The sequence below is a fragment of the Rousettus aegyptiacus genome, unplaced genomic scaffold (assembly GCF_014176215.1).
Source record: "Rousettus aegyptiacus isolate mRouAeg1 unplaced genomic scaffold, mRouAeg1.p scaffold_m13_p_7, whole genome shotgun sequence".
In the NCBI taxonomy this organism is placed as follows: domain Eukaryota; kingdom Metazoa; phylum Chordata; class Mammalia; order Chiroptera; family Pteropodidae; genus Rousettus; species Rousettus aegyptiacus.
In genome coordinates, this window is record NW_023416310.1 from 95,006,881 (window position 1) to 95,034,472 (window position 27,592).

A 27,592-nucleotide genomic window follows, 5' to 3' on the forward strand; every position below is an offset into this window, starting at 1 on the left:
TATCTTGAGAACAATAATCTATAAGCAAAAGTTAGCTATTATATAATTAATATTATTACTTCTAGATTATGTATATTAAAAAGACCTATTACCTTCATCGGAGTAAATAAATCGGTATGTATTATCAACACAGGAAAAGAAAAATCACCATGAGCCCCCAAACATAATGCCATATCTTCTGGCTTTGTCTCTCTGCCACCACTTACTATGTCACTACCACTAATCTGATGCTCCCTGGTTGTGTAAAAAAATAGCAATGCTGAGGAGAAAGAGAGGAGTACTTTCTATAAGAAATACTGAGGAGTTGCTCGTGTTCAGCACAAGTCACTAATAAGGAAGCAAAGCCTTCTCCAACGGGAACTACACGCAAACCTGCCAGCGCCGGGGAGTGAGGGCGGCATGATGGTAGTTCCCCTGCAAAGGCGGCAGTCCACAGTTCTTTCCATCCAGAGATGGGGTCTATTTCTGGCCCCTTCTATCTGGCTGGACTTATAACTTGCTTTGACTGACAGAATGTAGCTGAAGTGATATTTGTCTGTGCTAGGCCTAGGTCTTAAGAGGCCTTGCAGCTTCTTTGCTTTCTTGGAAGTTTGGCCTAGTCTACGGTATGACGAGCGACACAGGGAGGGAGAGAGAGGGAGAAAGAGTAGGAGAGAGGAGGGGAGAGAGGGTGGGGGAGGCATGTAGAGACGTATGGAGTAAAGTCAGTTTGGATGCTCCAGTCATAGTCAAACCACCCCCAGGTGATACCATCTGGGACACATATGAGCCCACCCCAGAACTGTAAACAAAAAAATCACCATGTTTTAAGTCCCTAGACTTGGAGATGATTTGTTATGCAGCAATAGACAACTGAAATAGGCATTTTGATATAGTCTTGCTGCCCCCTGCCCACCCCACCTCCGAAAGCTAGTTGCCTGGGGTTTCTACACCATCTTTCAGTACTTACACCTGGGTCTCTCCCAATTTTATTCCAAAGCACAAAGTAAGTACCTTATATAAAATGTTCTTACCAACGTGAGAGAACATTATGTCAGTCACTGCGGGACATATATTTAAGACCTGTATTAGGACTTGTTTCTATTCTAGCAAGAGGGCATATGCTATCAGATGCCTCTTGTTGGGGGAAAGGATGAAAAGATACTGTCGGGAAGCATTTTTTCAAGGGTGGTTTCAGGATTTTGTCCAACTTCTAACACTAAAATTGGAAAAATAGTTACTCCAAGACATTTGTGTGAGTGTTTCTAGAGAATTATGGCCAAGGCCCAGGGATTGCTCATTAATTATTATTACCTAGGATCTTAATATTACAAATACTAAAGAACGAGTCTCTGACAACATTCATCTGAGGATGTAAAAATGCTCTGGATTTGGTGGCTGAAGTTAAGTTTGATTGATTGGCAGGAAATCCAAAGCATTGTCTCCAGAAAGTCAGAAGCCAGAATATGGCCATGGATGCTTAGGATTCCTGTGAGGTGATCATAGGCTTCCAAAGGCGGCTTAGGTGGCACCTGCTCACTTGATGTCATACCAGGTCTGAAACTACACTTTAAAAAGAGTCAAGCTGCCTTATTTTAATTTGTTTTTACCAATAAGGTAAACCTGATGAATATTAAGGACTTTCTCCCCAGAATAATGTACATATACAGGTCTCGAGTATAATGTTGGGTCATCATGAACTTCAGATTGAAAACCTCTATCTAGGTGGCATTCTAGCTCCCTGAGAACTGGAAACCTACACTCTGGCATGGCCTTCAACCCGGGAATGTTTTCACTCACATTCCTTCACTGGCTCCCACAAGTACATAAATCTCACTGTGATTCATCCCACTCTCTGGCATAGATTAGTGAAGAAACATATAACGAAGCACTGTACAATGTGCATCTCACCAAACACACTGCAGAGAGTAACATAATATACAATTCACCCAACCGGATGAGTATTCTCACCAGTTCTTGCCCATATACTTACAGGCCTGGCCGTGCATTTCATATTTTATTTCTATTTCCATGTGTTGTGCCTAAGGCAGGATGGCTGCTAGTTTACAAAAGGTTCAATGTTATTAGCAACATTTAGTCCTTTTTTTCTGTCATGCTACTTTCAAATATGTTTTCTGGCTTTGAAAGTCGAAAGACACCAAAACCAGTTACAGTTCAAAAGCCATCAGATGCTGCCTGCGATAATCTTAAAAACGCCCTTTAGAGACATGAAACATAATCAAATTGCTTACTCCTCATAAATCTGTCTCAACATTTAATATTACTTTATTTAGGAATAGATTAAGTTATAAAATATACTATTTTGGGAGAGGGCACATGTGACATTCTGTAGAGACTGCTAAAAACAACGGTTGACACTTGTTGAACCTTACTACGTGCCAGATTCTTGGCTAAGTCCTTTACATAAGTCACTTTATTTAATCTTCACAACGAACCAACTGAAGGGATGTGGCAGGCACAGTGGCTTGGTCACCAAACTTGCTTCCCTTTCCTCTGAAGACAGAGCTATGTTGCTTTTTCAGTCTCCCTTGCAGTTAGGTGTGGCCATGTGACTGAGTTTTGGACAACAGAATATGGAAAGAACAAAGAAAGCATCTTCTAGGCTTGGCCCATACAGTCTTACCCAATTCTCATTTCCTCCACCAACTGTCTGACTGCAGAGGTCTGCAGAGCAGAAGGCAGAGCTACAAGATGGGAGGAACCTGAACCACTGTACAAGACGCTGCTCTCAGAACACTCGCAGTGAACTGTTATGTGAGCAAGAGATAAACTTTTATTATCTCGAGTCACTGACATTTTGGGGTTGTTTGTTACAGCAGTTAGATGACACTGAAAGTACTTTTATGAGTATAGAGAACTTAAGCAATCTGCTCAAGGTCACACAGCTAGTAAGTAAGAAGTAGCAGATTTGAGTCCAAGTAGTTTTTAGAAATCATGTTATTAATTGCTACTCCATTATATTCTCTTAAGTTTATTTTTATCATACATAACAAACTTCTATACCTGATTTACTATATTTGAGGGAGGTGGTTAGAAGTTCGAAATTTAAGATAAAAGGAATTTCTTCCAATAATTTGACTTCTATATCTCTTTATTAACCATGTAAGAAGGAGGCTATGCTGCTTATACAACTTTGCAGGATACTTCCGTTACTTTGTGAAAGTTTACATTCTGAGATTCTTCAGGAGTTATTAATGTTCCATGACAAAATATCCCCAAAACTTAGTAGCTTAAAACATATAATTCAAGAGAGGCTTAGCTTGGTGGTTCTGACTCAGTGACTCTTATGAGGCTATACTAAGGATGTCAGTTAGGCCTGCATCATCTGAAGGCTTGACCAGGGCTGGCAAGTTGGTCTGGTTGCTGGCAGAAAGCCTCATTTTCTGCCCCACGGGGCTGTGGGATGGCTCTCACGACATGATAGCTTGTTTCCCCCAGAGTGAGCAAGTCCAGAAACCAAGACAAATGCTACAAGGTCTTTTGACTAGTCTCTTTTGCAATATCTTATTGATTACACTGGGATCAGAATTCCTACTGAGGAATTCCTACTGATCATACTGGGGATCCCTTATTCACAACTGGAATGAATACCAGGAGACAAGGATCACTGAGAGTCATTTTGGAGGCTAGCTACCACAAGAGCCCATTCACTCATCCAGCACCTATCCACTGGGTCCCTACTGAGGATTGGGAATAAAGCAATGAACAAAACAGACAGAAGCACACATTCTTGTGGTGGTCAGAAAGGCGATAGGTCTAATCAGTAAGTAAATTATATAGTATTCTAGAAAGTGGTAAGTGCTACGGAGAGAGGGGCCTCACTTAGAAGGCTTGAAAGAGGTGAGTTGAAACATGCAGTGTAGTTATATGGAGGGAGAGTGTTCCAGGCACAGGGAACAGCAAATACAAAAGCCTTGAGGTGGGAGTGGGTGCCATGTGTGAAAAATAGCAAGGCGGTGAAGGTGGCTGCAGGAGAGGGCCATAGGAAATGAGATGAGGTAAGTCACAGATGGGAGAGCAGGGCCATGAAGGACCTCCTAGGCTCCTGTAAGGGCGCTAACTTTTACTCAGTGAAATGGGAAACTGTTGCATGGTTCTTAGCAAACAGCTGATGCAATTTGACTTAACATTTAAAAAAATCTCACTCTGGTGGCTGATAGAATAGACAGGCCAAGGGTAGGAGCAGGGAAACAAATCAGAAGGCTCTTATAAAAATCCAGACAAGAGATGATGGTAACTCACATTAGTGTTTTCAATGCAGGTGGTGAGATGTAGTTAAGATTTATTTTGCAGGTTATTTAGCACAATTAGTTCACCATTCTAGGTAAAGTTTCATTCAGGAGGAGCGGCCTTTTTAATTGGAACCCAGACCTGTAGCTGCCAAATGGTGCCCTGGAGGACCTGTAGCTTTTGAGAAGCATCATAGAGATTTGCTACTAGGAGCTGTGATGGAACAGATGGGTCAAGCTTCATATCCTCTACCTCAGTTTTGTGAGGTCAGTTCAATGTTGACCTATTTCATTAAGTGTGGTGAGGGGCATTTTCTTAAGAAAGACCAGAAACTCCAATGCCCTAAAGGAAAAGACAGACCACACATACGCACACAGAAAAAAATACACCGTTTATATAAAACTAAAAGACAAACTACAGATTAGGAAAAATATTTGCAACAGAAATGAAAATAGTTTAATATCCCTTACACACACACACACACACACACACACATATGTATATATATCTATATAAACTCTTATGAAGTCATAAGTGGATAGACAAAAAAATGGGCAAAGGGCATTAGGCTTATAACAGTACTTTCTCCACTGAATATTTGTGAGGATAAAAAGACAACATATATTAAGTGCTGAGCATGGTTCCTGGCAAATGCTTGGGAAATGCTGCCCACCACTGTTGCCGCCATAACCATCATTGTTGCCACTGCTGTCTTCATGAAATGATAATCATCACCGCCATCGCTACCATCCGCAACTTCACCCTCATCAGTGTTGGCATTACCAGTGCAAATCTGGCCAATTCCCCCAAGACATAGTTTTAACTCACGGTGACCAATTCTACATATATTACCTTTTCATGATTTTCTATCAGGATCTCAATGACAATGTTCTGAAATTTGATATCCATGATGGCTGCTACTGTTTCTTCCTGAGGCCGCAGTAGAGTAGGTCCAAACACCACGCCAAGATTTGCCACCGTCATCAAATTCTGCTTGTGGTTGTTAGCAACACTGGGAGAAAGGAAAACAAAAGGCACGAATAAGAGCAATCGTGTACAAACAGACAGCTGTCTTCCCTCGACCTTCCCTGTCTTTGAACTCCTCATCTAGTAGGAGCCAGACCTTGGGACACCTTCCTATGGATGCCCTTAGAGTTCAAAGAGAGACTTTTCTTTTCATATTTTTGTCTATCAAAGCTTCAGAAACCATCAGTGTTCAGACTATTTAGCTATTGACACTCCTTATCATTTCCATTTGGCCTAAAATGACCAAACGACCAAAGCAACCGCCTTCCAAAATATGAACCTTTGCACGTCTCAATCTCTATTCTGCAAATCCAGATAACTACTAAACCCGTTCAGTTAGTTACAACTTCTAGGCTACTGCTCAAACCACTGTGATCATTAGCATTTTCTCTAGCTCGAACATAAAAACTCTTGAAGGCTTTAATTCATTTGTAAACAAAAGCACAAAATAGACCTAATTTTTGAAATGGGTATTTCTGGATATTCAAAATGAAGTCAGGAAATTCAGCACTTTAGGCTCAAAGTATTAAAGCCTCATCATATTAAACATGTGGTTCACATTAAGGGAAACATGTGGCATAAATAGAAATAAAAGTGCAGTACTGCAGATCTAGGTATACGGCTGTGTTTATATTGTCATTCAAACTTAAAGTCTAAGGAACATACAGGGTCAGCAGTAGCTGGGTCTGAGTACTCTGCTAAACACGTACGCATATTTTTGGATAAACAGCTACTCAAAACATGTATCTAAACTCCACATCCAGACCACCATAACCTAGCCATAAAACTCAATCATTCATTTGCTGGCTCCGCATATAAAAATATACAAATTATCTACTGATGACAAATAAATTAAAGTTAAGTCCATTCAGTATTGTTAAGAAAATATCAGGGGCTTCCCTAAATCACCTGTTAGAAGAAGGAAATTACTCATTACAAGAAACTAGAAGGAACTTGGGCAGAGATATCAGTTTGTACAGACATAGCTCCCTAGCATTTACTGCTATTTATACTGAATATTTTTTTTCCACGCAATTCTTTAAATGCCTACACTGTTTCCTTGTATACTTCTATTTTGTGGGAGGGAAAGAGCTTCTACTGACTTAAGTGTTGGTTTTGAAACTAACCTTTACTGACATACTATATCAACCAATTTTATCAGCAGATGTGTACTCTACTATAGTTTTGAGGGCCAGAAGTAATTTTACAAAAACTTCCTCCTGTGAAAGGGGCATGTGGTTGTGCCAATGAAACTTGAACTGTGGAACAGTCCAGTTAGGAAGACAATTTGCTTTTTGATTGCTAAGCAACACCTGCAGCAAAGACAGTTGCCACCCCTATCTTGGCCTCTTTCTGGTCCACATAAGAATATTTTACAAACATTTTTTGTGTTCCTTCAGTTTTCCATTCCACCCAAAACACTGTCACATTTCTCGTCTGGAAGCCTTAATGCAGGCAGTGAAGTTCTTACCTGGCAAGGAGGAAACACTTCAGTTCTGTGCCTCAGTCAATCAGCAAGTACACATATTTACAAGCTGCTTGTACCACCACTACTTTCAACATCAATCAGCTCCTGTGTGCAGGAAATGAATTCCATGCCCTTATATTTCCCCTCCCATGAGCTAAGTCAGTAGATTTACCCTGCTTGTCACAAAAGTCCCTTGTGCAAATGAATCAACAAGCTATATAGATATAAAAGCATTTCTAAATTATAGACCAATATTAAAATGCATAGTTTGGATGATTTTTTTTTTTTAATCATCATGCTTCTCAACACTACCTCTGACTCAAGCAATCGCCTCCTGACTAGGCTCCATGACTAGAATCTCTAGATTCAGATTTATCCTTCCTGCCACCACCAGTTACTGTCAAAAACTCAGCTCTGATCACGTTATTCCTCTGCTGAAAGCCACAATGGACTCACTGCTCATTGGGTTGTTGAGAGAGAACACAATGGCACAGTGTATGTAATGTATAAATTGTTTAGCAATGCTTCTATTGTTTGAGTGTTAATGATGATTATAAACCCTTAGTGGGCTCCATTGTTTTAATATAAAGTCCAAACGTAATGAAGTAGTACACCTTTTTCCAACTCACTCCTGCCACCTCCCAGCTCTAGACGTCTGGGCAAGTGACTCAGTATGTCTAAGCTTTGAGTTCCTCATTTTATAAAATGTGGGAGTGGTTGGGTGAATAATATATCTATTTCATGAGGTTGTGTAGATTAAATGGGACAATGCATGGGGAAATAATTATTATAATAATTTACTATCCATTCTCTTTCTACTTTCACAACTATCTGCCTTTGTCATTCCTCTGCCTAGAATGTTCTTACTCTTCTTTCTTGGCTTGGCAAACTGTTGATTTGTAAGGCTCGGCTCTAATGGCTCCCTTCCTTTTGGTAATCTCTGTCTAGTCTCTTCTCAACCCTCCACTCCTCAACGAAGGTAGAAATGTTGGCTTGCCCTGGGATTTATTATATGTTATTATGTCTCTACTGCTGCCTTAGAATATAGACTGTGCTTATTTTAGGTGGTACCACCAGTGCTAAGCATAGTGTCTGGTCCAGGAGAAGCACAACTATGTCCACTGAGGTGTTAAAAGATGATGGAATTTTCTCAGTAGACAGTAAAAAATTATTTTCAATGCAGTTACTAACTCATAAACCTCAAATTATTATTAATGATTTTGGGAGAATGTATTTCAACTATCTCAACTTCCCTTTTCAAAGTCTGGAGCTGTGTTCCATTTCTCAAATTTAATTAATGAATAATAATTATTCAGATTTGCAGGCCCAAGTACCCAAAGGCATTTGGAAAAAAAGGTACAGTAATTCTGGATAAGCAACTCTGAATATAAATAGGCTTGAGGCTACCCGAGATAACTCATTTCCTTTTTAATGATCCATTTTATTTTAGAACTTAAAAAACACATTGATCTCAGTCTTACGAAACTTTTTGGGGAAAAAGCTGCACCTTTCATTACTAACTATCATTATCTTTTGGTACAGTGAAGTAATAAATTGATCTGTCACTTGATTATTACTGCTCACAACTCAGTACAGCTATGTTCATTACTCCAGAATGAATTATTAATGGCTTGAGATCTCTATGTATCCCGGAGAGAAAGGCCTAGACCTCAGCCTCTGCTAGCACCAGCCATCCATTATAGCTTGACGAATGTACAGATGTGTGGGAGGCAAGCTGGCAGAGCACTGAGAAGCCCGGTCCAGCAGAGGCCACGGGACTCATTCATTAGCAAGGTCTATAAAACACTAAGAGCCTGACTTCTGGTTTGGTAATTGAGCTGCCTAAGTACTTTGTCACACAGCCCAGAATATCATGTTGAGTCTTGACTTAAAATCCATACACAAACGTTTCTTGTGCCTTGCACATTCCATTGAAAGAGTCTCTAACATGCCTTTCAGGTTCCTAGGTCCACATGGACTCTCTTGTGGTGCCTTCTGAGAGAAATGCCAATTCTATACACTTCCTTTGCAGGTTGCAGAGAAACAGTTCCCCATGTGATTTTAACCTGGGGGAGACTCAGTTCCCTTTGTGACCGTTTATAGTTTGCTGTATCAGCTGAGAAGCAGTACATCCCCTGAAGGGCATGCCTTCAGGACAGTTGTTGGGGGAATTTGCATCCTATGTTCCCTGCAGTTCCCTCATGAACTGCGATTAAAGAGGAAAGAGTAGGTTCCAAAGAAAACGGCCTTCGCAGAAAGGGCCTCTTGCTACCTTTGTTTCAAGGGAAAATTGATGGCTATTCTGGATGGGTCTGACTTCCTTTGAGAGGCAGAAGGAGGTAAATCACTTCCAGATGAGGATGGTGGTACAGGAGTGTGATGGGGGGAATTGACAGTAGCCGACCCTTTTGGGGCCTGTAATATAGAGACTCCCATGGATGGCATCTGTTTTCCTAGTACTCAAATGAGAGCCAGAGCTCTGTAAGTGCTAAGGACAACTTTATAGCCACAGCCTGGTCCTGATGTACTCCAACAATGCATAAGCCTACTGCTGGGTTTACAGATACAATTCATCCTGAGGCCTGGAGTTCCATGTCGAGGAGTGTCAAAGCTGAGTTCTGGTTCCACTGGACACGACGTGTTGACAGATCAGCACTATCTGAGATGGATGGCATGGGTGGAGGAACAGCATAACAACACTTATCTGCTATCCTTGATCTGTTTGCTTCAGCTTCCAGTGTGAAATAATGATAACTTAGATTTGTAGGGTGTTTTAGAGTTTACAAGGAGCTCTGCAACAATTTTATATGTTTCTTTGACCTTCACAGTAACTCTGGAAGAGCAGCTCTCAAACTTTCTGACAATGACCCATGGTAGGAAATATATTTTCCTATGTAATGTATTTTCCCATATATTTTTCTTCATAAATTATATTTTCCCATATAACATTTCCAATGTAACAAGCATGCATGCACGCACACACGCACACACACACACACCAGAAAAAAAATTTCAGGAAGAGAGTCATGAATTCTGATATTTTCTAGCCTGTTCTTTAAACGTACTAAATTGATTTCACAACCCACTAATGTGCTATAATTTGAAAAGTGCTATTCTAGGTGCATAGAGTACAAATATTATCTCTAACTTATAAATATGGAGGCGGAAAGACCAAGGGAGAGAACAGCACAGTGGTTAAAGTGAGACAGATATTCCTAGATAGGCGACAACAGTAGGCAAATCACTAGGCATCTATAAAACCTATTTCTTTGTCTTTAAACCAGGAGCAATAATAGCTACTTCATAAAGTTTTAAGGCTGATTAAGTAAGATTAGGTGAGTAAATCTCTTGGCATGAGACAATGGCTTAATAAATGACACCTGTTATTGTTCATGGTGGTCGTCAAGGTAGTGGCGATGACAGTGGTAGAAGCAGCAGCAAGTGTCAATTTAAAGCCACACTGTTAGCTGGTGATGTCACTGGTATCCTGTCCAGGAACCTCTAGTGACCTGCTTCTGCCTGGGGCAAGGAGCCCTTCTTCCTCTAACTATATTTCAAGGGCTTCTGTTACCCTATCTGTACTTATTATTCTTTCTTCCTTTTTCAAAATTATGAAATACTCCAAATCTACAAAAAAGTTCAAAACATAATATTACTTATTTTCCATCATTTCCTTATAAGCACCTCTTGCACAACAGGCTGAGAGCCTGACAGGAAGCTACAGCAAACCTACCACACCCACTCTGCTTTCAGGTGCACTGGCTCGCCCCCGCCTGCCTGCAAGTCCTCTTCTAACTTCCAAAGCCCATCTCCCTGAAAAGCCCAGCTCCGAACCCAAGTTTACTGGCAGCCACACAGTGCTCTCTCCTTGTCTAAGTGATTATGCTCACAATCAGTTGCATGGGACATTTCTACCCCGACTGCTCCCCTTCTCATGATCATGGTCCTGTAGAGCATCCCTTTGAGCACATAGGGAGGTACCAGGTAGGCCCCAGGTTACCAATTCTGAAAGTAGCTGAGTGGGTGGGCACCTAACCTCCAGTAAGTATCACCCTGCTCTCTATTACCTTCTTGAAGGTAGAGAAGCTCCAGGCTCTGAGGCTGAGAAGGATTAGCTGGAAATGATGCTGTTGGAACTATACATTTTTGGTGGCTAACCAGGCTGTTAATGTGGTTCCTTTCATCGAATTCAAAATCAACCTCAGTATATCTAGTGGGGATTGGTGAGGGCCTCCTACCCCAATGCTGCGTGTTTTTTACTAAGGCAGACTGTGTGTGTTGCCTGGACACCATCTGGAGTTGGTGACGCGAGAGCAGTCTGGATGGTGCCGAGGAGGCCTCTGCCAAGGAAACCCATCAGAGTCATAAATATAGCTTTGCTGGGCTGCCCCAAGGGCTGGCACCAGAAAGAGAGTTTAAAATAAATTGTTCTGTGTACTGCCTGGGGTCACACTCATCAACCATATTCAAGGACCTTCTGGGAATGGTTATCCACTGAGAAGCCAGACTTGAAGCTCTGAATAATTAAGTGAGTGTTTATGAAGGATATTTCCACAGAGTGGAATCTTTAAGAGAACACTCCAAGGCGGGTAGGTGAGACTATCACTACCATTTTACAGATGAGGAAACTGAAGGGCTGAGAAGTTAAGTAATTTGCCTGAGGTCACACAGCTACTGAAGGAAAGGAACTGAGCGTGGCTATAGATCCTGCACTCACTACCATGGCTCTTTGCTGCTCTCACAACACTATGGGTCATTTCAGCCTAGGCTGAGACAGGCATTCTTTTTCTTCAAAAAAACCCAACCAAAAATGAATATACAAAAACAGTTACATGCTTGAGAATGTGGGTTAAAAACAGTATGTGTGTGTGTGTGTATGTATGTGTGTGTGTGTGTGTGTGTGTGTATATATATATATATATATATATATATATATATATATATATATATAAAAGCTCCCTCATTCACCACCCAAATTGCTAAATTGGAAGAGAAAGCTTTTATGCCTATGAGAGTGACACTGGACTAAACACCATGTCTTCTCCCTTCCTGCTTGTAGCTTGACAAAATCATAAAAATTATGGACTGCCCCTCGAGTATGACAGCATCCCATTTGTAGTTGGCTGGCACAGCCAGAGAGCTGCTTCCTAATAATGAAAGAGTGAACACTACAACTTCAATAGAGAAGAGTGAATTAAAAGAAAAAAAAGGAGGAGGGGCCAAATAGAAACCATGACAAAATGGTTTCTGTAGACCAAGAAAGGACAATCATGGCCATACATGCATGCATCCATCCAGCCTGCGCTGCTTTTACCCAAGGATCTCAGAGCTCTGTGATTAACTACCAAAGTGTTCTCTGTCCCTGGTGAAATGTATCAAATAGATTTCAAATGTGTAAACATCATTACTAAGAAGTATTCACCAGTATCATATATGTCAACTTTAATACCCACTTAGGAAGGCCCATTCGGTGCTGCAAATTCTTCAAAAAAAAAAAGGAAAAAGGATTTGTGTGAATGTAGTAAAGTCGAGGTACCTTTCTACATAAAGTCTGCAGTCTAAAGTGGAGATTGTTCTAAAATCTGAGTGTGCAACCAGCTATATCTCCACCCTGGTCTCCTACAATCCAATACCACTACCTGTTTAAAACTCACCAAAAGCTTCTGATTTTAATTTCAAGTTAAAAACCCTTGGCATGCCCTACGAGATCCTGCATGATCCAGTTGAGCTTTTTCTAGGTCCTTCTTCAGCATGCCCCACTTTGCTCACTGATCTCTGGGTTAAAAGTCTCTTTAAGCCTGGATGCCTGACACTAGGTCAGGTCCCTTGCTGTAGATCTAATTCCTCAATTCTCCTTCCTCGCACTTGGAGAATTATGTTGTTATTTGTGGGATCGTCATTGTCTGTCTCCCTCACTTACTGGAAGTTCCGAGAGGCCAGGGGTGGTGTTGGCCTCCTTCACTGCCACATCTCCAGTGTCTAGCACAGAGTTTATCCATATCAGAACACATGCTTTGTGACATCAGTTTGGGAGGCCACCTTCCTGTAAGGGTATCAAGGCTCAGCTGCACTAAATGCCTGGTTTAAACTTCCACATAACTTACTGGTGTCTTAGATTAGACCCTTGCCAAGCTGGGGACACTGGTTGGGGAGTGGCCAGAGCAGATCATCCTGCCATTGATGGCATATAGCATATAACAAACCAGGCAGCTCTCCTTGGCCACACTGATAATCTGGAAGGCATGAGAGCCACAAAATATTCGCAGGGTATAATTACCATTATTACATGCATTACCTAATATACATTATATAATATAGCCTAAGCTCACAATATTCTGTCTTCTACCAGTACCATTAAACCTTCTAGGATAGTGCCTTCCGTGTCTTTTTCTTTTCTTATCTCTTTTTGAAACCCCTTTATTTCCTGCCTGGCTTTGATTATTATTAAGATTGTCATTGATTAATAACAGCAATTGACATTCACCAAGCATTTACTGTGAGTCAAGCATTAAGCACTCCATTGAATACCTCATTTGATCTTTATAATAACCCTATGATGTAAGTTCCATTACTATGCCACATGAAGAAACTAAGGCTCAGAAAACTCAGAAATTTGTCCAGGGTCACATATTGAATAAGTGGTAGAGCTAGAATATGAAGCCACACAATCTGCAGTCTGATTCCACAGCTGTTGCTCTTAAATGCTCTGGTACAACGCAGTGTGTCTGCACATGCACACGTACTCACACGCACGTCAGATATAAAATATACAGTGTATACCCCACCATTTAATCTCACTTGCCTCTCTTCTTATCTGCATAGCCTAACCTTAAAGAGATCATGAGTAAAAGGAAACCTGATTATTTTTAAAAGGATGTTTTGAAAATAAAACAAGCATATTAGATTCATTTCTGCCCACCAACGGTATGAAGTCCCTAAGTTTCTCTGTTGGTAGAAAACTAATCTGGGTCATGGGAATTATTGGAATCCCTTTGGAATAGGCCAGGTTTTATTAACAAAAAGAATTATACTTTTGCTGCTAAGCCGCCTAGTTTTCCTAAATTAGTCACAGCCATTTAGAGACTAACACCTGGCCAACTGAAATTCTATTTGTCCTACACTGTCTCAGTTACTTGGTATTTGCACATTGCAGGTGCATATCTTCAGTCTAATGGGTTAACTGATTAGCTTTCCCTTCTCTGGTCCTGATCAGTTCAGGCTTTAGTCTGTACTTATATTATTGGACCCAGTCCATAGGCCCAGATGGGGAAGAACAGAACTCACATATAAAAAGACATGCAGAGAGTTTGGCCCGGAGAACCCTTCTTCCTAGAAAACTGCAAACAGTGAAATTCATAGAATGATAGAGAAAGAGAAACACACATGCATGCACATACATGTATACCACTGGTAACCTGTCTCCTTTCAAGGAGATTTTTCAAATAAGAGAAATAATCCATCCAACTGGCATATTTTCGAAAAGTTGTGTACTTTTACCCTAGAAAGGGTACAGAGAGAAAATTGCATTCCTTGCCATGAGTCTGAAACAAATTGAGAGGCTGAGATTGAAAACGCTGGCTTTATTACAAGGGCCAATGTACCAAAATGACTGGAATTTATAAACCTACATGTGCTGTCACAGAAATTCTGAATTATATGTGGACAATTAATAGAGAAAAACAATGGTCTCAAGATGTCCTGAAAAGTTCATGGCTCTTCATATACAAGAGCTGATACTCCATGGAGAAAACTTTTGTAGATCAACCAGTACTTAGAGTATACAATGAAATCCCAGATCTCTAATGTCCATGAAGAATTATTTGAATAGGACATCAACATTCTATGTTTATATGTTTGATGCTAAGGAAAAGAATTCTTTAAAAAAGAATACACATGTCACAGTCCATAAAAATTAGAAAAAACTATGAGTGGATTACATCTTAATACATCTCTCTGCTCCTGAAACTCTGTGCTAATATCTCCTAGTTCCTTGCAGCACTAAATTATCTCCTAAAATTTCAATGTCAGTTCAAGTCCAAGTGAAACAACAGCTCGTTTTATTTGTTTGTACATGTAATGGTACTTATTGCCTTAATCACAAAAATAGATTTATCAGGGAATTATGCCAATAGAGTTCTTACTTTAATGCATGCAAGGCAAAACCTGATTTATCCTCATAGATAGCACAAAACTATAAACTCACTGAATTCTGCTACCTTGGAAGCAAATTATAAAACAAAGCACTGTGTCAACTAATAGGAACTAGAGATCCAATATGAGAAAACCAACATATCACTAGGCAGAGAACAGCAGGTAGTGTCTGGTAAGAGAGACACCAGATGATTCTAAAGTGGAGTTAAGGTCTGAGCCCCTGAACCACTCACCATTCAGGCTCTCAGCGAGGGTCATTTACAAAGCCCAGATTCAATACTTTTCAATGGGGGAAATCAAAGTGTTTCATGATAAATTTCTGGAATGCTTTCAATTGTGTGGTCATCTTGCTTTGCCGGGCTCACCAGGCATGGCAGGTAAAGAATGCCAAACTGATGGCAGTGGAGAAGGGGAAGAGAAATGCACTGCAGGCTAAAGAAGCCCTTTGAGGACACAGCGGTGCCTGGTTCCCAGTAGAAAGCCATCAGTAACCAATGTTAGCAAACCAATCTGGGTAATGTATGAATCTGCAGAGATGAAACAGCTTAATAAAACATCAGATCCTTAAGTAACTCCAAACTCCTCGCGTGGCCCACAGGACTTGACCCTGCCTACCTTCCTACCCTCCTGCCACTCCATCTGCCCTCAACTCATAGCTACAACATCCCTGGCCTTGTGCACATTCCTACCGTGTCTGCTCGTAGCCAACACTGACTGAACACCTACAAGATGCCATGCCCCCTTCTAGATACTAGCGTGCAGCAGTGAAGCAGACTGACAAAATCCCTGCTTTCAATATATTGGCATTATATTCCAACTGGGAAGATACGTAATGCACAAATGTACATCAGTAAGAATGTCAGACTGTGAAAGTGGCAAGAAAAAATAAAACAGAAGCATGTGATAAAAACTGGTTAAGGAGGACCAACTTAGGTAGGCCAGGGAAGACCTCCCTGAGGGGGAGACATGTGAGTTGTGCCTATTCATCCAAGAGTACAAAGAGTAACAATCCACAGATCAGGAGAAGCTTGCAATTCACACATGCAAACATGTAGGCAATAAGAGGTTGTATCTTCAACCAGAAAAATAAGTGACGCCTGCCTGAGACCTCTTTAAAAGTTATATTCCAGAGGAGTTCACTTCCTTTTCCACAGGAATTCTGAAGTCTGTGTCAACAGCTGTTTAGTACAATTGGAAGCACTGAATCCTTGCCACCCCTCTGGTTTCCCACACAATGAGGAGAACGCCCTGTGGCTTCTGGCTGTTTCCCTCATCTCTTCCATCTCTGTGGCCTCGATCCAGTTAGGAAGTGGCTCCTCCGGAAAATGTGTCACCAATAGATCTACTGTTCAGTCTTGCAAACAGGCCACCTTCCAGAAATGTATATAGAAGGAGATAACCATGCCACGATCCTGTTGACATGTGCCAGCATTTGGTTGGGTTATGTAAAAAGCTAAGTAATTATTAAACAAGGGAGGGAAACAAACAAAAGAGTAACTCTTTAAAAGATTTCTTGTGTTTGGAAAACTTGGCAGGAGAAAGAAGCAAGGTTCAGAGAGTCTTGCTACTCTATGAAAGGTCAGATTCAAAAAGTTCACTATAAACATGTCAGAAAAATCACTTATACTTGCATTTCCCAAATGAGTCTTCTCCATGAATTGGGACTGAAAGATAAAAATTGATGCTTAAAAAAAACAAATAAGTGGTTTAAAGAAATAGTTAGTGCACCAATTCTATACTTTACTGTCTCACAAAAGCCCCAGTGCAGCTGAAAGTTCTTCAGATTCCTGACCCACTGAAGACAGGTTGCGTGCAGTCGTACTTAGGGCATCAGATGAGAGAGCATGAGGCCATGAGTCTTGGGAAAGAACCAAACTAGTCAGCCAGGCATGAGCAGCATCTTTGGACATGCAGATCTATGCAGCTCCCACACGGATCAAGACACTGCAAGGGTATGATACTTGGCTGCACACGTACACACACCTGAGTGCACATTCCCTTAAATATATATACACCCACATACAACTCCTCCTCAGCATACACAGAGAGGCACATGCTGAAATAAAATAAAACGCTCTACCCTTCTTAAGACAGAATTAGTAAATGTCATTCGAGTTCAGTTTGGTCCTTAGGATAGTGACAATTTCTAAATAGTTATCCTTTATTTTTCTTTTGGTGCTATCATTAGGAGAAAAAACTATGATATGTGTTTTCTCTCTTTTTGTTTTGTATAAGTGAAGTGCCCACTGTGGAATAATTTAAAAAGATAGAAAAGTATGTAGAAAGTAAAAATCCACCAATGCATTATTCCACCAATCAGAAATAACTAAAATTTATCCAATGTTTTAAGGCATACATGTTATGTCCTATGTTTTCCCAGGCATATACACACATCGACGGACATATTTTAAAATCTGAAATCATAGTGCATGCATGTCGTTTTATAGACTTTTTACTGCTTTACTACGAATTTTTCAAATATCCATTGTCTTGTTGAACATATTTATGGTTATATAGTATTCCATTGTATGAATATACTATAATTTATTTAAGAAATCCTCTATTATTGAACATTTAGGTTATTTTCAATATTTTGTTTCCAATAATATTGCAGCAAAACTGTATGTACAATAAATGCTTTTGTAAATTTTTCTTTCTCTAGAATAACTTCACAGAAATGAAATTTCTGAATGAAAAGGTATAAATACTTTTAATATACACTATCAAACTGTCACCCAGGATACTTGTATCAATTTACACAAATTTAGCAGGACTGTTTCTCTTAGCCCTAAGGCATTATTATTTTAAAAATTTTAATAAGTAGTAAACAATATTGTGCCTCTCTTATTTAAAGTTACATTTCTTTGATTAGTAATGATATTGACATTTTTCCAACAATTTATTGATCCAGTGACTTTATTAAAGGACCAAACATAACAATTAGTCTTCAGCAAAGCAGATCAAAAGTAACAGGTAAATAATGAAACATGCCAGACAAGGATGACATCTCACTTCTATGTTTTTTAAAATAAATACATCTCTACATCTATTTAAGTATATCCATATTTATAATCCATATATTTTTCATAAAATTTAATGAGGAAGAAAAATATGACTGAGATATCAAATCCCTCTCTATAAAGCCAGGCAAGGGTGAATTTCCTTGACTCAGTATTTGCTGCAGCAATATGCTGGTGTCTACTTAGAACCACAAATAAAGACCACTGGGAAGGAAATGATGCTAATCTCCCCCTCACCTAGTCTGTAAGCTCCACAAAGGTAAAGACCACATCTGATTTATTCATCAGGATATGCCTAGTCGCCAGCAGAATAGGTGCTTAATAAATATTTGCTCGGGATATTTTCAGGTGGATGGCCAGGGGACTTGAAGGAATCTGAGCTTCAGAATATCAGCCCACTGATTTCAATATAGCCCACCATTCCAATGCCTGTGGCACCTGGGAGGCATCACATAAATGTTTATAGCCGCCAGAGGCCCAAAAAGGATTGTAGTGGCTTCCTAATCTACTTTACAGGGAGGTTACAAGGACAAAGTGAGGAAGAGAAGTGAAAAAAAACTCTGAAAACTCTTTAGTGCTGTGCAGAGTAGGATGAGGAGGAGGAGGAGGAGGAGCAGGAGGGGGAGGAGGAAACTGAACATAAATCTCAGAGGCAGGACTGGCACATACATGCAGAGAATGGCATCAGGGAAGCAGGCCTTGGTAAGAAACCGAACTTTCTGCTCCGGCGCTCCATGAGCTGTGCACTGAGTCTGTTTCCCTGGAGCCCAAGTAGGTGACACCAGCGGCACAGAGTATAACAGAGCCACCAAGTCCTAAAGACCAACTTCTTCTTGTGGGTCATGGCTGTTGAGCTCTTATTTACAGTTCGAGAGTTCCTCTTTATAGGTATTTCTCTGTCTAGAGTGTTCTTCTCTATGATATGTACTTAGTTTTTACTTTTGAAAGCTGCTGTGATTACTGAATCTGACATTTCAGATCTTCCCATTTAAGGTCCAGCAGGAAGTCGGTGGTGTGCAGAACTAAGTGCTGCTATGCAAGGTTTATTAGGATCAGCATTCTGGGTTGGGAGAGGGGAAAAAAAAATCCTATGATAGAACATATCCTAGAAAATAGTTAAAATAATTTTTTAAACAAATATACATTTTCTGCGTGCTTGGGGCCAATGTTGAGGTCTTCGGTGAAGGTGACCTCTGAAAGTGACTGAGGTGGCATTTCTGAGAAGATCTAACAGGAGAGATTAATACTCTGGCAATTCCCAATGAAGCGGACTGGAGTTTACACCTGGGATGGGGAAGGGGAGAGGAGAGGGTAGACAAAGGCTGGCAAAGGCCGGAAGGGACCGCGCCTGCACCAGCCACAGGGCAGGCTCCCCACCCAGGCGTCTACTAGATGGGTTCTTGGGACAGAGGAACTTAGAGGCCTGTGCCCTTGGCTCCTGGTTCTGCTGTCTCACAGCTCTCTATGCCACTCCGAAGCAAAGCCATCACTGACCAACTCATCTGTATGTGACATCTAGTCTCAATTATGAAAAATGGCAGTGATCACTAAAAGGAAGCCTGCTGGAGACTACTGCTGCTCCTGGTTATTCCAAATACTTTCCAGACTCCAGTACTACCAGTGCTACTGGAGATCCCCCCCACTGCCCAGAAACTAGAACCTGTTGCCATGGTAGCTGCTTTTCCCTCCTCTAAGGAAGGGCACACTCCAAGCCATTCTGAAAATAAAAAAGCTTTCATGTTTCATGACCACCGCCCCTCCAGCTTCTCTTTGTTTTGTCCAGTTAAATTCTAGGTAACGCACACAGAAGAAATTGAAATGTGGGCATTTCAAATTACAGTAGTGAGAAAACATTAATAATCTAGTCTCCAGACAGAGCGGGGGTAGGAAACAAATGTTCAAAGCAACAATGTGTGTGTTCGGGTTAGGGAAAGGAAAAAAAAAAGTAATTAAAGAAAGACATTTTCTGAAGAACATTAGGTCTGACAAACACCAAAGCACTGTCTAGTCAGACGCCGAGAAAAGGAGGAGGAGGAAAATCCGTAATGGTGACAGCTGATGAGAAAGGGACCCCCAAGTAGCTGAGAAAACATCCTCTTTTGTTAACAGAAACCAAAGGAAGCAGTGAGAACAGTCTGAAGGCCCAGCCAAAGACACATTTAAGGACTATTCCCCTGGAGAGAAATCGAGGGTTGTACAGAGGTATAGAAGTCACAACCCTATATCATGGTACTTGCTGATACCCAGCGTGGAACACGAAATGAAAAATCATGAGAAAGAAATGAAGACTGTTATACCAAGATTGGAACAATTTTCTGTATTGTCCTTATCTCTAAAAATGCTTCCCTCCTGCCAGCACTCATTCTCATTTTCCACAACTCTGCTGTGATTGTCCATGAGTGAGGTATCCGGGCATGTGAATCACTCCCAGGGCTGCTTCCAAAGTGAGGCATAGCTTCAGACCTCTATGTAAGTCCAGAAGACGGAGATATATAACATTGATTCACAAGCAGAAAGGAGAAGCAATGGAGCAGCTTAGGAAAGTCAAACCACACCAAAGATGAAGAAAGCTCATCTTCTACCCAAAGAGCCAGTGGAGTCATTAAGGTGACTGCCTATTCTGGTTCTATGCCCAAAACCTAAAACTGGGAAGAAAAAGGCTGACCACTCAAACTCACACCACTGGAGGTGACTGAGCCTAAAATTAGAGGTGATAATAAGTGGAACAAATGATGTTTATATGTTCAGCTAGAAAAAGCCACACCTAATGGATATCAGTCTAAAACTGTGTTTGCGACACAGAAATTTAAAAAAGAAAGAAAGAAAGAAAGAAAGAAAGAAAGAAAGAAAGAAAGAAAGAAAGAAAGAAAGAAAGAAAGAAAGAAAGAGAAAGAAAGTCTGCATCATTCAACTTGCTAGTGTCATATCAGAACTTATAGTGCCAAGGGCAAAGCCAGTAACGAGAAGTTCATTCACTATTGATTAATGCAATGTGGGCCATGGCTGTTTGGTTCTTATTTGCTATTCAAGAGTTCTTCTTTATAGAGTTTCTCTTTGTCTAGAGCGTTCTGCAGCTTCTCTAGGATGTGTATTTGTGTAGACTTAGTTTATTTCTCCCTCCATCTGATGTTTCATATCTCTCAATTTGAAAAAATCCTCGGCTGTTATCTCTTCAAATATTACCTCTTCCCATTCTCTTTAGTCTCACCTAGAACCCCTACAGACATATTTTAGGCCTTCTCATTCTGTCTTCCATATCTCTTTAAATATTTCCCATTTCATTATTTCTCTGCACTGCATTTTGGCAATTTCTAAGGTCTGTCTTCCTGTTCATTAAGTCTCTCATCAGCTTTTAGTCTGATTTATTTCATCAAGTGAGTTTTTCATTTAATGATTATTTTTTATTTCTATAAATTTTATTCGGTTCCTTTGGTTTTAATCCCTTCTTTATGTTTATTATTTAAAACATGTCTTTTATGGTCTCTGTGGGATCTTTCCATTACTGTTTTAATTGAAGTTCATGGGTTTTGATATTCTTGTACATTACTTCTAACGACTCTAGCTGACAGCAGATTGTTTCCTTGTGTTTATAATTTTGAATTTATCTGCCAAGGAGCTTTATTTATTAAAATCCAGGAACCATTGGTTGCGTATATATTCTGAGTGATGTAGGTAGCATATACTTTGATTACAGATTTCCTTACAGGTTCAAAGCTATATCAATAAATTCCCTATTGCATTCCTGTTGTAGAAAGTAGTTTTTTTTTTTTTTTTTTAAGAACATGTTTTAAATGAAGCCTTTTGAGGATCCTGATTAAGGTAAGGGTCCCAGTTCTCACTCCTTCCACCCTCAATGGTCCCCAGAGCTCAACTCCATTCCCACATGATATTAAACCCAAGTTAACTGACACTCATGACTTTCCATTCCTCTACTGCTCCCCCCGATCCCTAGGACAGCTACATTGTCAGCAGGCCCTTGTTATTTAATACTCTATGGAAATGTATTTTCATCTGGTAGAGATGCAAATACTTTCTGTCCAACAGAAAAAATAACTGAAAACTTAATGTTTTATTGCCCTGTAGAACATTAACCAGTTTTGAACATAACTTAGTGACCTTATTTTCAGTGTTCTTTCTTTCATTGATTATATAAATGAGTCTCTCCTATCCTCTTTTGAACAGCTTTATATTTCTGCTGGTAGCCTCACAGATCTTTGTTATGAGCTTACTCTATACTTTTATGAAGGTCATACTTTAAAATTTTTTTGAAAATTATATATTAATTCTATTGAGGGAGAGACTATCAAATTTGAGGCAATGCACGAACTTCTTTATATATGTTATACTATTAAATGCAGTTTCCATGAAGGAGGGGTTATTATTTCAAGTTGATAGATGAGGAAACTAAGACACAGAGAAATTGAGTAATTTGTTCAAGTTACCTAGCTAAGAAGGAACAGAGCCATGAATCAAATCCAATCCTCATGCTCTTTTCATGATATAATGTGCTGAATATTCTTTACCTATAATATCAGCCCATGGGTGTTAATACTGCAAGGATCTGTTACTCTTTCCAGACAAAATGGTCTAACTAATGTAGATTAAAATCACAAGCTTTTGAAGGTATATAATTTTAAAATGTTGTTCTTCACTGACCTTATAGTCAACTAAACCCCCATTGATTATTCCCTTGAACTGCTTTTAAGTAAACTTAAATATACCATTAAAGCAAAATAATTAGTTAACAAATGTAACAATTTAAAAAATAAAAAAATCATTTAATTATATCAGATTAAAATCAGATTGAAAATTGTATGCTTGGAAGAAATCAACATTAAGAAAGTTACAACAGGTATACTATTCAATGCAAAGATCAAGGAAGTCTATATGGTTTGAATGTTAACAATATAAGCTATGGTCAAATATACCAACCACATTTCTAGAAGGAGAGTTTAAAGAGAACTTAAAATAAGAATTCTAAGCTTTAACTCCAAATTATTTAGTTAGTCAAGTCCTCAAATTTAAAAAATTTAAAAAATTTGAGCAAGGGCTATGAAGGAACAGCTCTTTTGAACAGTTTTAAAAAATGTACACAATTCTAAGAAGTTAGAAACACAATTTTGAATTACAATTTTTTAAGAATTGGAATTCTACAAAAATCAGTTTTCAAAAATCTCCAGATATTTATAATCTATAAAATAATATGTCTAAGTGAAGGTGTCACCGAATGAAATATGTTGGATATATCTGAATAGAAAAATCATAGATGTTAATAGGGAACGTAGGGGCAATTTTCAAGTTAGTTCTGCTTTGGTAGAATTTGTTAAATTTTCAGGTACTCCACTTCTATAAAATCAGGTAAATTCGCTTTAATATACCTACAATGAAATTTCTTTGAATTCTTACACTGTAATCAGAGATAGTCCTCTTAAGAGAGGTGGGATGAACACATTTATTAAAAAGCTATTTTGTGATTTTTATTTCAGCTAGGATAGTAGTTCTCAAAGCAAGGTGCATGGACTCTTAGGAGGTCTCCAGGACCTTTTCAGGGTTTCCATGAAATGCAAAAACAAGGGTTGGTAAAATTGCCGATACCTTAGCATTAACCAAGGTGGTGGAACCAAGCTGTACCAATAGTCATTGTATTCTTTATCACCACAGACTCGCAGGTAAAATAACTAACTAACTAACTAAATAATCAATCACAGTTTTACTGTAAAGTAAATAAATACATAATCCCAGTTTTATTTAAAAATGCCCTCGATGAAACAGTAAAAATTATTTATTTAGTTAAATCTTAACCTTTCAGTCCTTTTTAAATATTGTAATGAAGTGGGAAATATGCATAAAGTACTTCCACTGTATACCCGAATTGACTTGTGCAAAAGCAGTTAAACAATTGTTTGAGACACAATTAAATTAACCACTTTTTTCATGGAGAACCATTTTAACTTGAAAAAACAAGTGACAAACTGTGGTTATCCAAATTTTGGTATTTGGCAGCCATTTCTCGAAAATGAACCAAGTGAGTCTGTCACTTCGAAAAATAAAATAAAAAACAGACAGTATTTGTTGCAACAATAAAATCCACTCTTTCAAGCAGAAAAGTATAATTTTAGAAAACTTGAATTTGACTCCGTGAGCTTGACAGCTTTGCAATTCTTAATGACTTTTTAAAATGAGATTAGTAGTGATAACAAAAAATATGATTTTTAAAAACATTGTATGATGAATTATCCACATTGAAAGATCTGTATAATTCCCTAAACCAATATTTTCCAAATGACCAAAGTACATTTTAAACAAATCATGCGTGGGTAAAAGATCCATTTAAAGTGCAAGATAGGCCAATAGGTTTTAACGCAACCGTGCATGAAAAGTTCACTGGTACGATTTCATTTTCCACATGGGAACAAATCTTTAAGAGATTACCACTTGTTGAGTTTTGGTGTATTAACAAAAAAAGAATATCTAAAATTACCTGAAAAGGTTATTAAAAATAGTCTACCTTTTCCATTTACATATATATGTGGCCTGATTTTTTTTTTCATATTCTTCAACGATAAAATATATGGCAATAGATTGAATGAAGATGATATTATCTGATTACTTTCTATTAAGTCAGATATTAAAGCGATTTATAAAAATGTAAAATAATGCCATTTAAATCTCAAAAATTTTTGTTCTGTTTTAATTTCTAATATTGTTGATAGATAGATATAATCCATATTTTTTAAAAAGCTGATAGAGTCCTCAATAATTTTTATGAGGGTAAAGTGGTGCTGAGACCACAGTTTTAGAAATGCTGAGCTAAGAAGATAGTACTTTGGACAGGGTTCCCATTGGGGATGATGAAAACGCTTTGGAAATAGAGTTGATGATCAATGTAGTAAACGCCATGAATTATATGCTTTAAAATTGCTAATTAAGGTTATGTAAATCTTACCTCAATAAAAAAAATGTTTAAAAAAAAGAATTTAGTATTTTGGAAACACAAGTCAAGAAGAGTCCAGCTGATCTGGCATAGTCCCATTTCACAAAATGAAGACCAAGAGCTATGTACTACTATCCACCATGAGATTACTTCAGTCTAAAATTACCTTAGGTTCTTTCTGTTTGACATGAAACTCGAAACATTTCAGGAGGCCCTTTCATTGAAAATAATGATGACCATAACCAGGATTTTATAATTGATCCAAACCTCTGGGTTTTATAATCTCCATGTCTTCTCAGAGCAATAAATTTAACCACTCGGCCAACAGCCAATAAAACTACTGATCTTCCCATCCTAAATATATGCTATCCTATGACAGGGCCTGGGAACAAAAGGATGAGCAAAAATCACAGGTGGTCCCCGCACTCATAGGGCTCACAGTTTACTGGAAAGATAAACATTGATCAGAAAATGGTACATGTTACAGAAACTATACCATTGTGAAGAGGTCTATGAAGGAAAGGCACAATGTCAGAAGCATGTAAACGTGACTCTGACTAATCGAAGCCCAGAGAATCAGTAGCACCAGCTGCACTTGGGAGCTTGTGAGAAATGCCTAATCCCAGACCCCTTCCAGCTCTATTGAAGAATCTCCATTTTAAGCTTCCCAGGTGATTCCTATCTAAGGACTCACTTTTAAAGAATGAGTAGGGGTTAATTAGATGGAAAAGCGTTAATTAGAGGAAGAGATAACAATGGACTAAGGGCCTAATGTCAGAGAGTGAAGGGCATGTTTGAACTCAAAGAAAACTACTGTGGCTGGAGTGGAGAGAGTATGGGGAGCGCAAGGCAGGAGACGTTAGAGACTGGCACATTCCATATCTGGTCATGAGTAAACAGAGGGGTTAGAAGGGGCTGTAGTTTCCAAAACTCTATCAGGCACGCCTTTCTGGCACTAAACTGCCTTCAAAACAAACACAACAGTTAGATACTCATCCTTTTACAGTTGCTGAAGGCAAATTCCTTTAATTCCAATGAAAGAACCAAGTTCTTAAGGCACAAGTGGCAACAGCTCTGGTTCCCCACAGTGAAACAGCCTTACAACAACTTAATTTGAATGTGTGTAAGAAATCATATTAACATTTTGATGCCTCTGAGGGCCCTCATTACGAGGAATTTCTGAACTCTAAAAAGGTAGCACTGCACCCTGGATTCTGCACAATCTTAAGGCACAGTGTATTGGAGCCCCCTGATAACAAATGTGGGTCACAATGCCACTGACCCTGGTGAACGGTTTATCTAGTGCTTCAGGAACTTAATGAAACATGACCCAGCAAGTCTGTAAAGCTCAGCAGACTGCATCATTGGAGCTGAACCAACAAGATGATATCAATAAATATTTGGGGGGCGGGGGTGGGAGAGCGAGAGAAAGGATCCAAAACATTACTCTGGCTCTAGGCACTGATGGATGTTGGGGCATGGGAGGAAACGGTCATGCCCAGCAGCCCCCTCTCTATTCACTAAATGAGGTCTGTGGTAGGAAGACCCCAGTGAGGAAAAGAATCACAATGTGGACTTGGTCTGGAGAAGAGAATCCACACTGGAAGCATCTCAACAGCAGCCTACAGCTCTAGGAGGTGCAGGTAATACTTTGATTAATATAAGGAAGATTGGCTCAACTCCAGCTAATGAACCTGAGGGCAATGTCCAAGGTAAAGAAAGTCCAGGGTTAGGACTTATGGCTGTTTGAAGTAACTTCTTCTTTCTCATCACTTTAGGAATTGGGTGTATTGGCAAAAGTTGCCTGTATGATAAACAAAACATAAAGATGGAGGCCCAAATTCATTTCCTCCACAGTCGAAACTCTACATAAATGACATCGGTTTGTGTCATTTTAGCAATGCCAGAGGAGACTGGAAGTTTTCTGGTTCTTTGAACGCTATATCCAGATTTACAATTCTTCTTCCAGATACTCTAGAGAGAATAACATTCTTCCAACAATGATCAACTACCTGATCTTTTACAGTCAGTAGAAGCTGCTTAGCAGCCACTATATGGAAATGCAAATGGCCAAATCTGACAATCAAAGGCTAGGATAAAAGCAAGAGCTTTGTCTTGTTTCTTTGTGAAAATCACCGATGAGCAACCCATCAGCCTTAAGAGGTTGAAGGCTTCCTTACATAATAAGGACAAGTGCAGCCAAAATTACTTAAATAGTACAAAAAAAACCATTAAAAAAAAAAAAAGTAAAAGACAATCTCAGCAACCAAGATGGTGTCCAGTGAGTATGGATTGCAAGGCTTTTTTTTGGTGAAGGAAGTCTGCTTCTTTTCTTGTACCCATAAGCCGCTTCGGGGCTGCAACTCCTCAACTAACTTTGGGCACTCACTCAAATTCAGCTACAAGGGATAAACACTTCATTTAGCTGAACAATTGCTTTGAAGTACTCTGCGTCTGTCACCACCAACCTCAAAGTCTGAGACCAGGACAGCCTGAACAGGATTTGGCTTTCAGTGTTGCCTGTCTAGTTATGAATCTCAGACTAATTATGTCACTTAGAAATTATTTATTGTATGTAATTATATTATTGCCCCTACAATTTCTCCAAAGCTCATCTTCACCTCTTCCTCTCTGTACTCCAGCTACACTACTCACCTTCATGCATGCCATTTTCTGGGGGCCTTTTCCCTTGTGTCCTTTTTCTTTATCCAACTAACTTCTACTAATCCTTTAGCTCTTAGCTCACACCAACCCCTGTAGTCT

General features: G+C 39.4%; 1 protein-coding gene across 3 annotated transcripts in view; it reads right to left on the bottom strand.

Moving 5' to 3' along the window:
- Positions 1-27,592, bottom strand: part of ARHGAP26 (Rho GTPase activating protein 26) — a 384,667-nt gene that overhangs the window by 92,875 nt on the left and 264,200 nt on the right. For all 3 annotated transcript variants that reach the window (XR_001594606.2, XM_016126539.2, XM_016126542.2), the window contains exon 18: positions 5,083-5,242. Coding sequence is in view for 2 of the 3 variants with exons in the window: in XM_016126539.2 (XP_015982025.1) it covers positions 5,083-5,242 (160 nt within the window). In the remaining variant the exon portion in view is untranslated. The remainder of the gene's footprint in view (positions 1-5,082; positions 5,243-27,592) is intronic.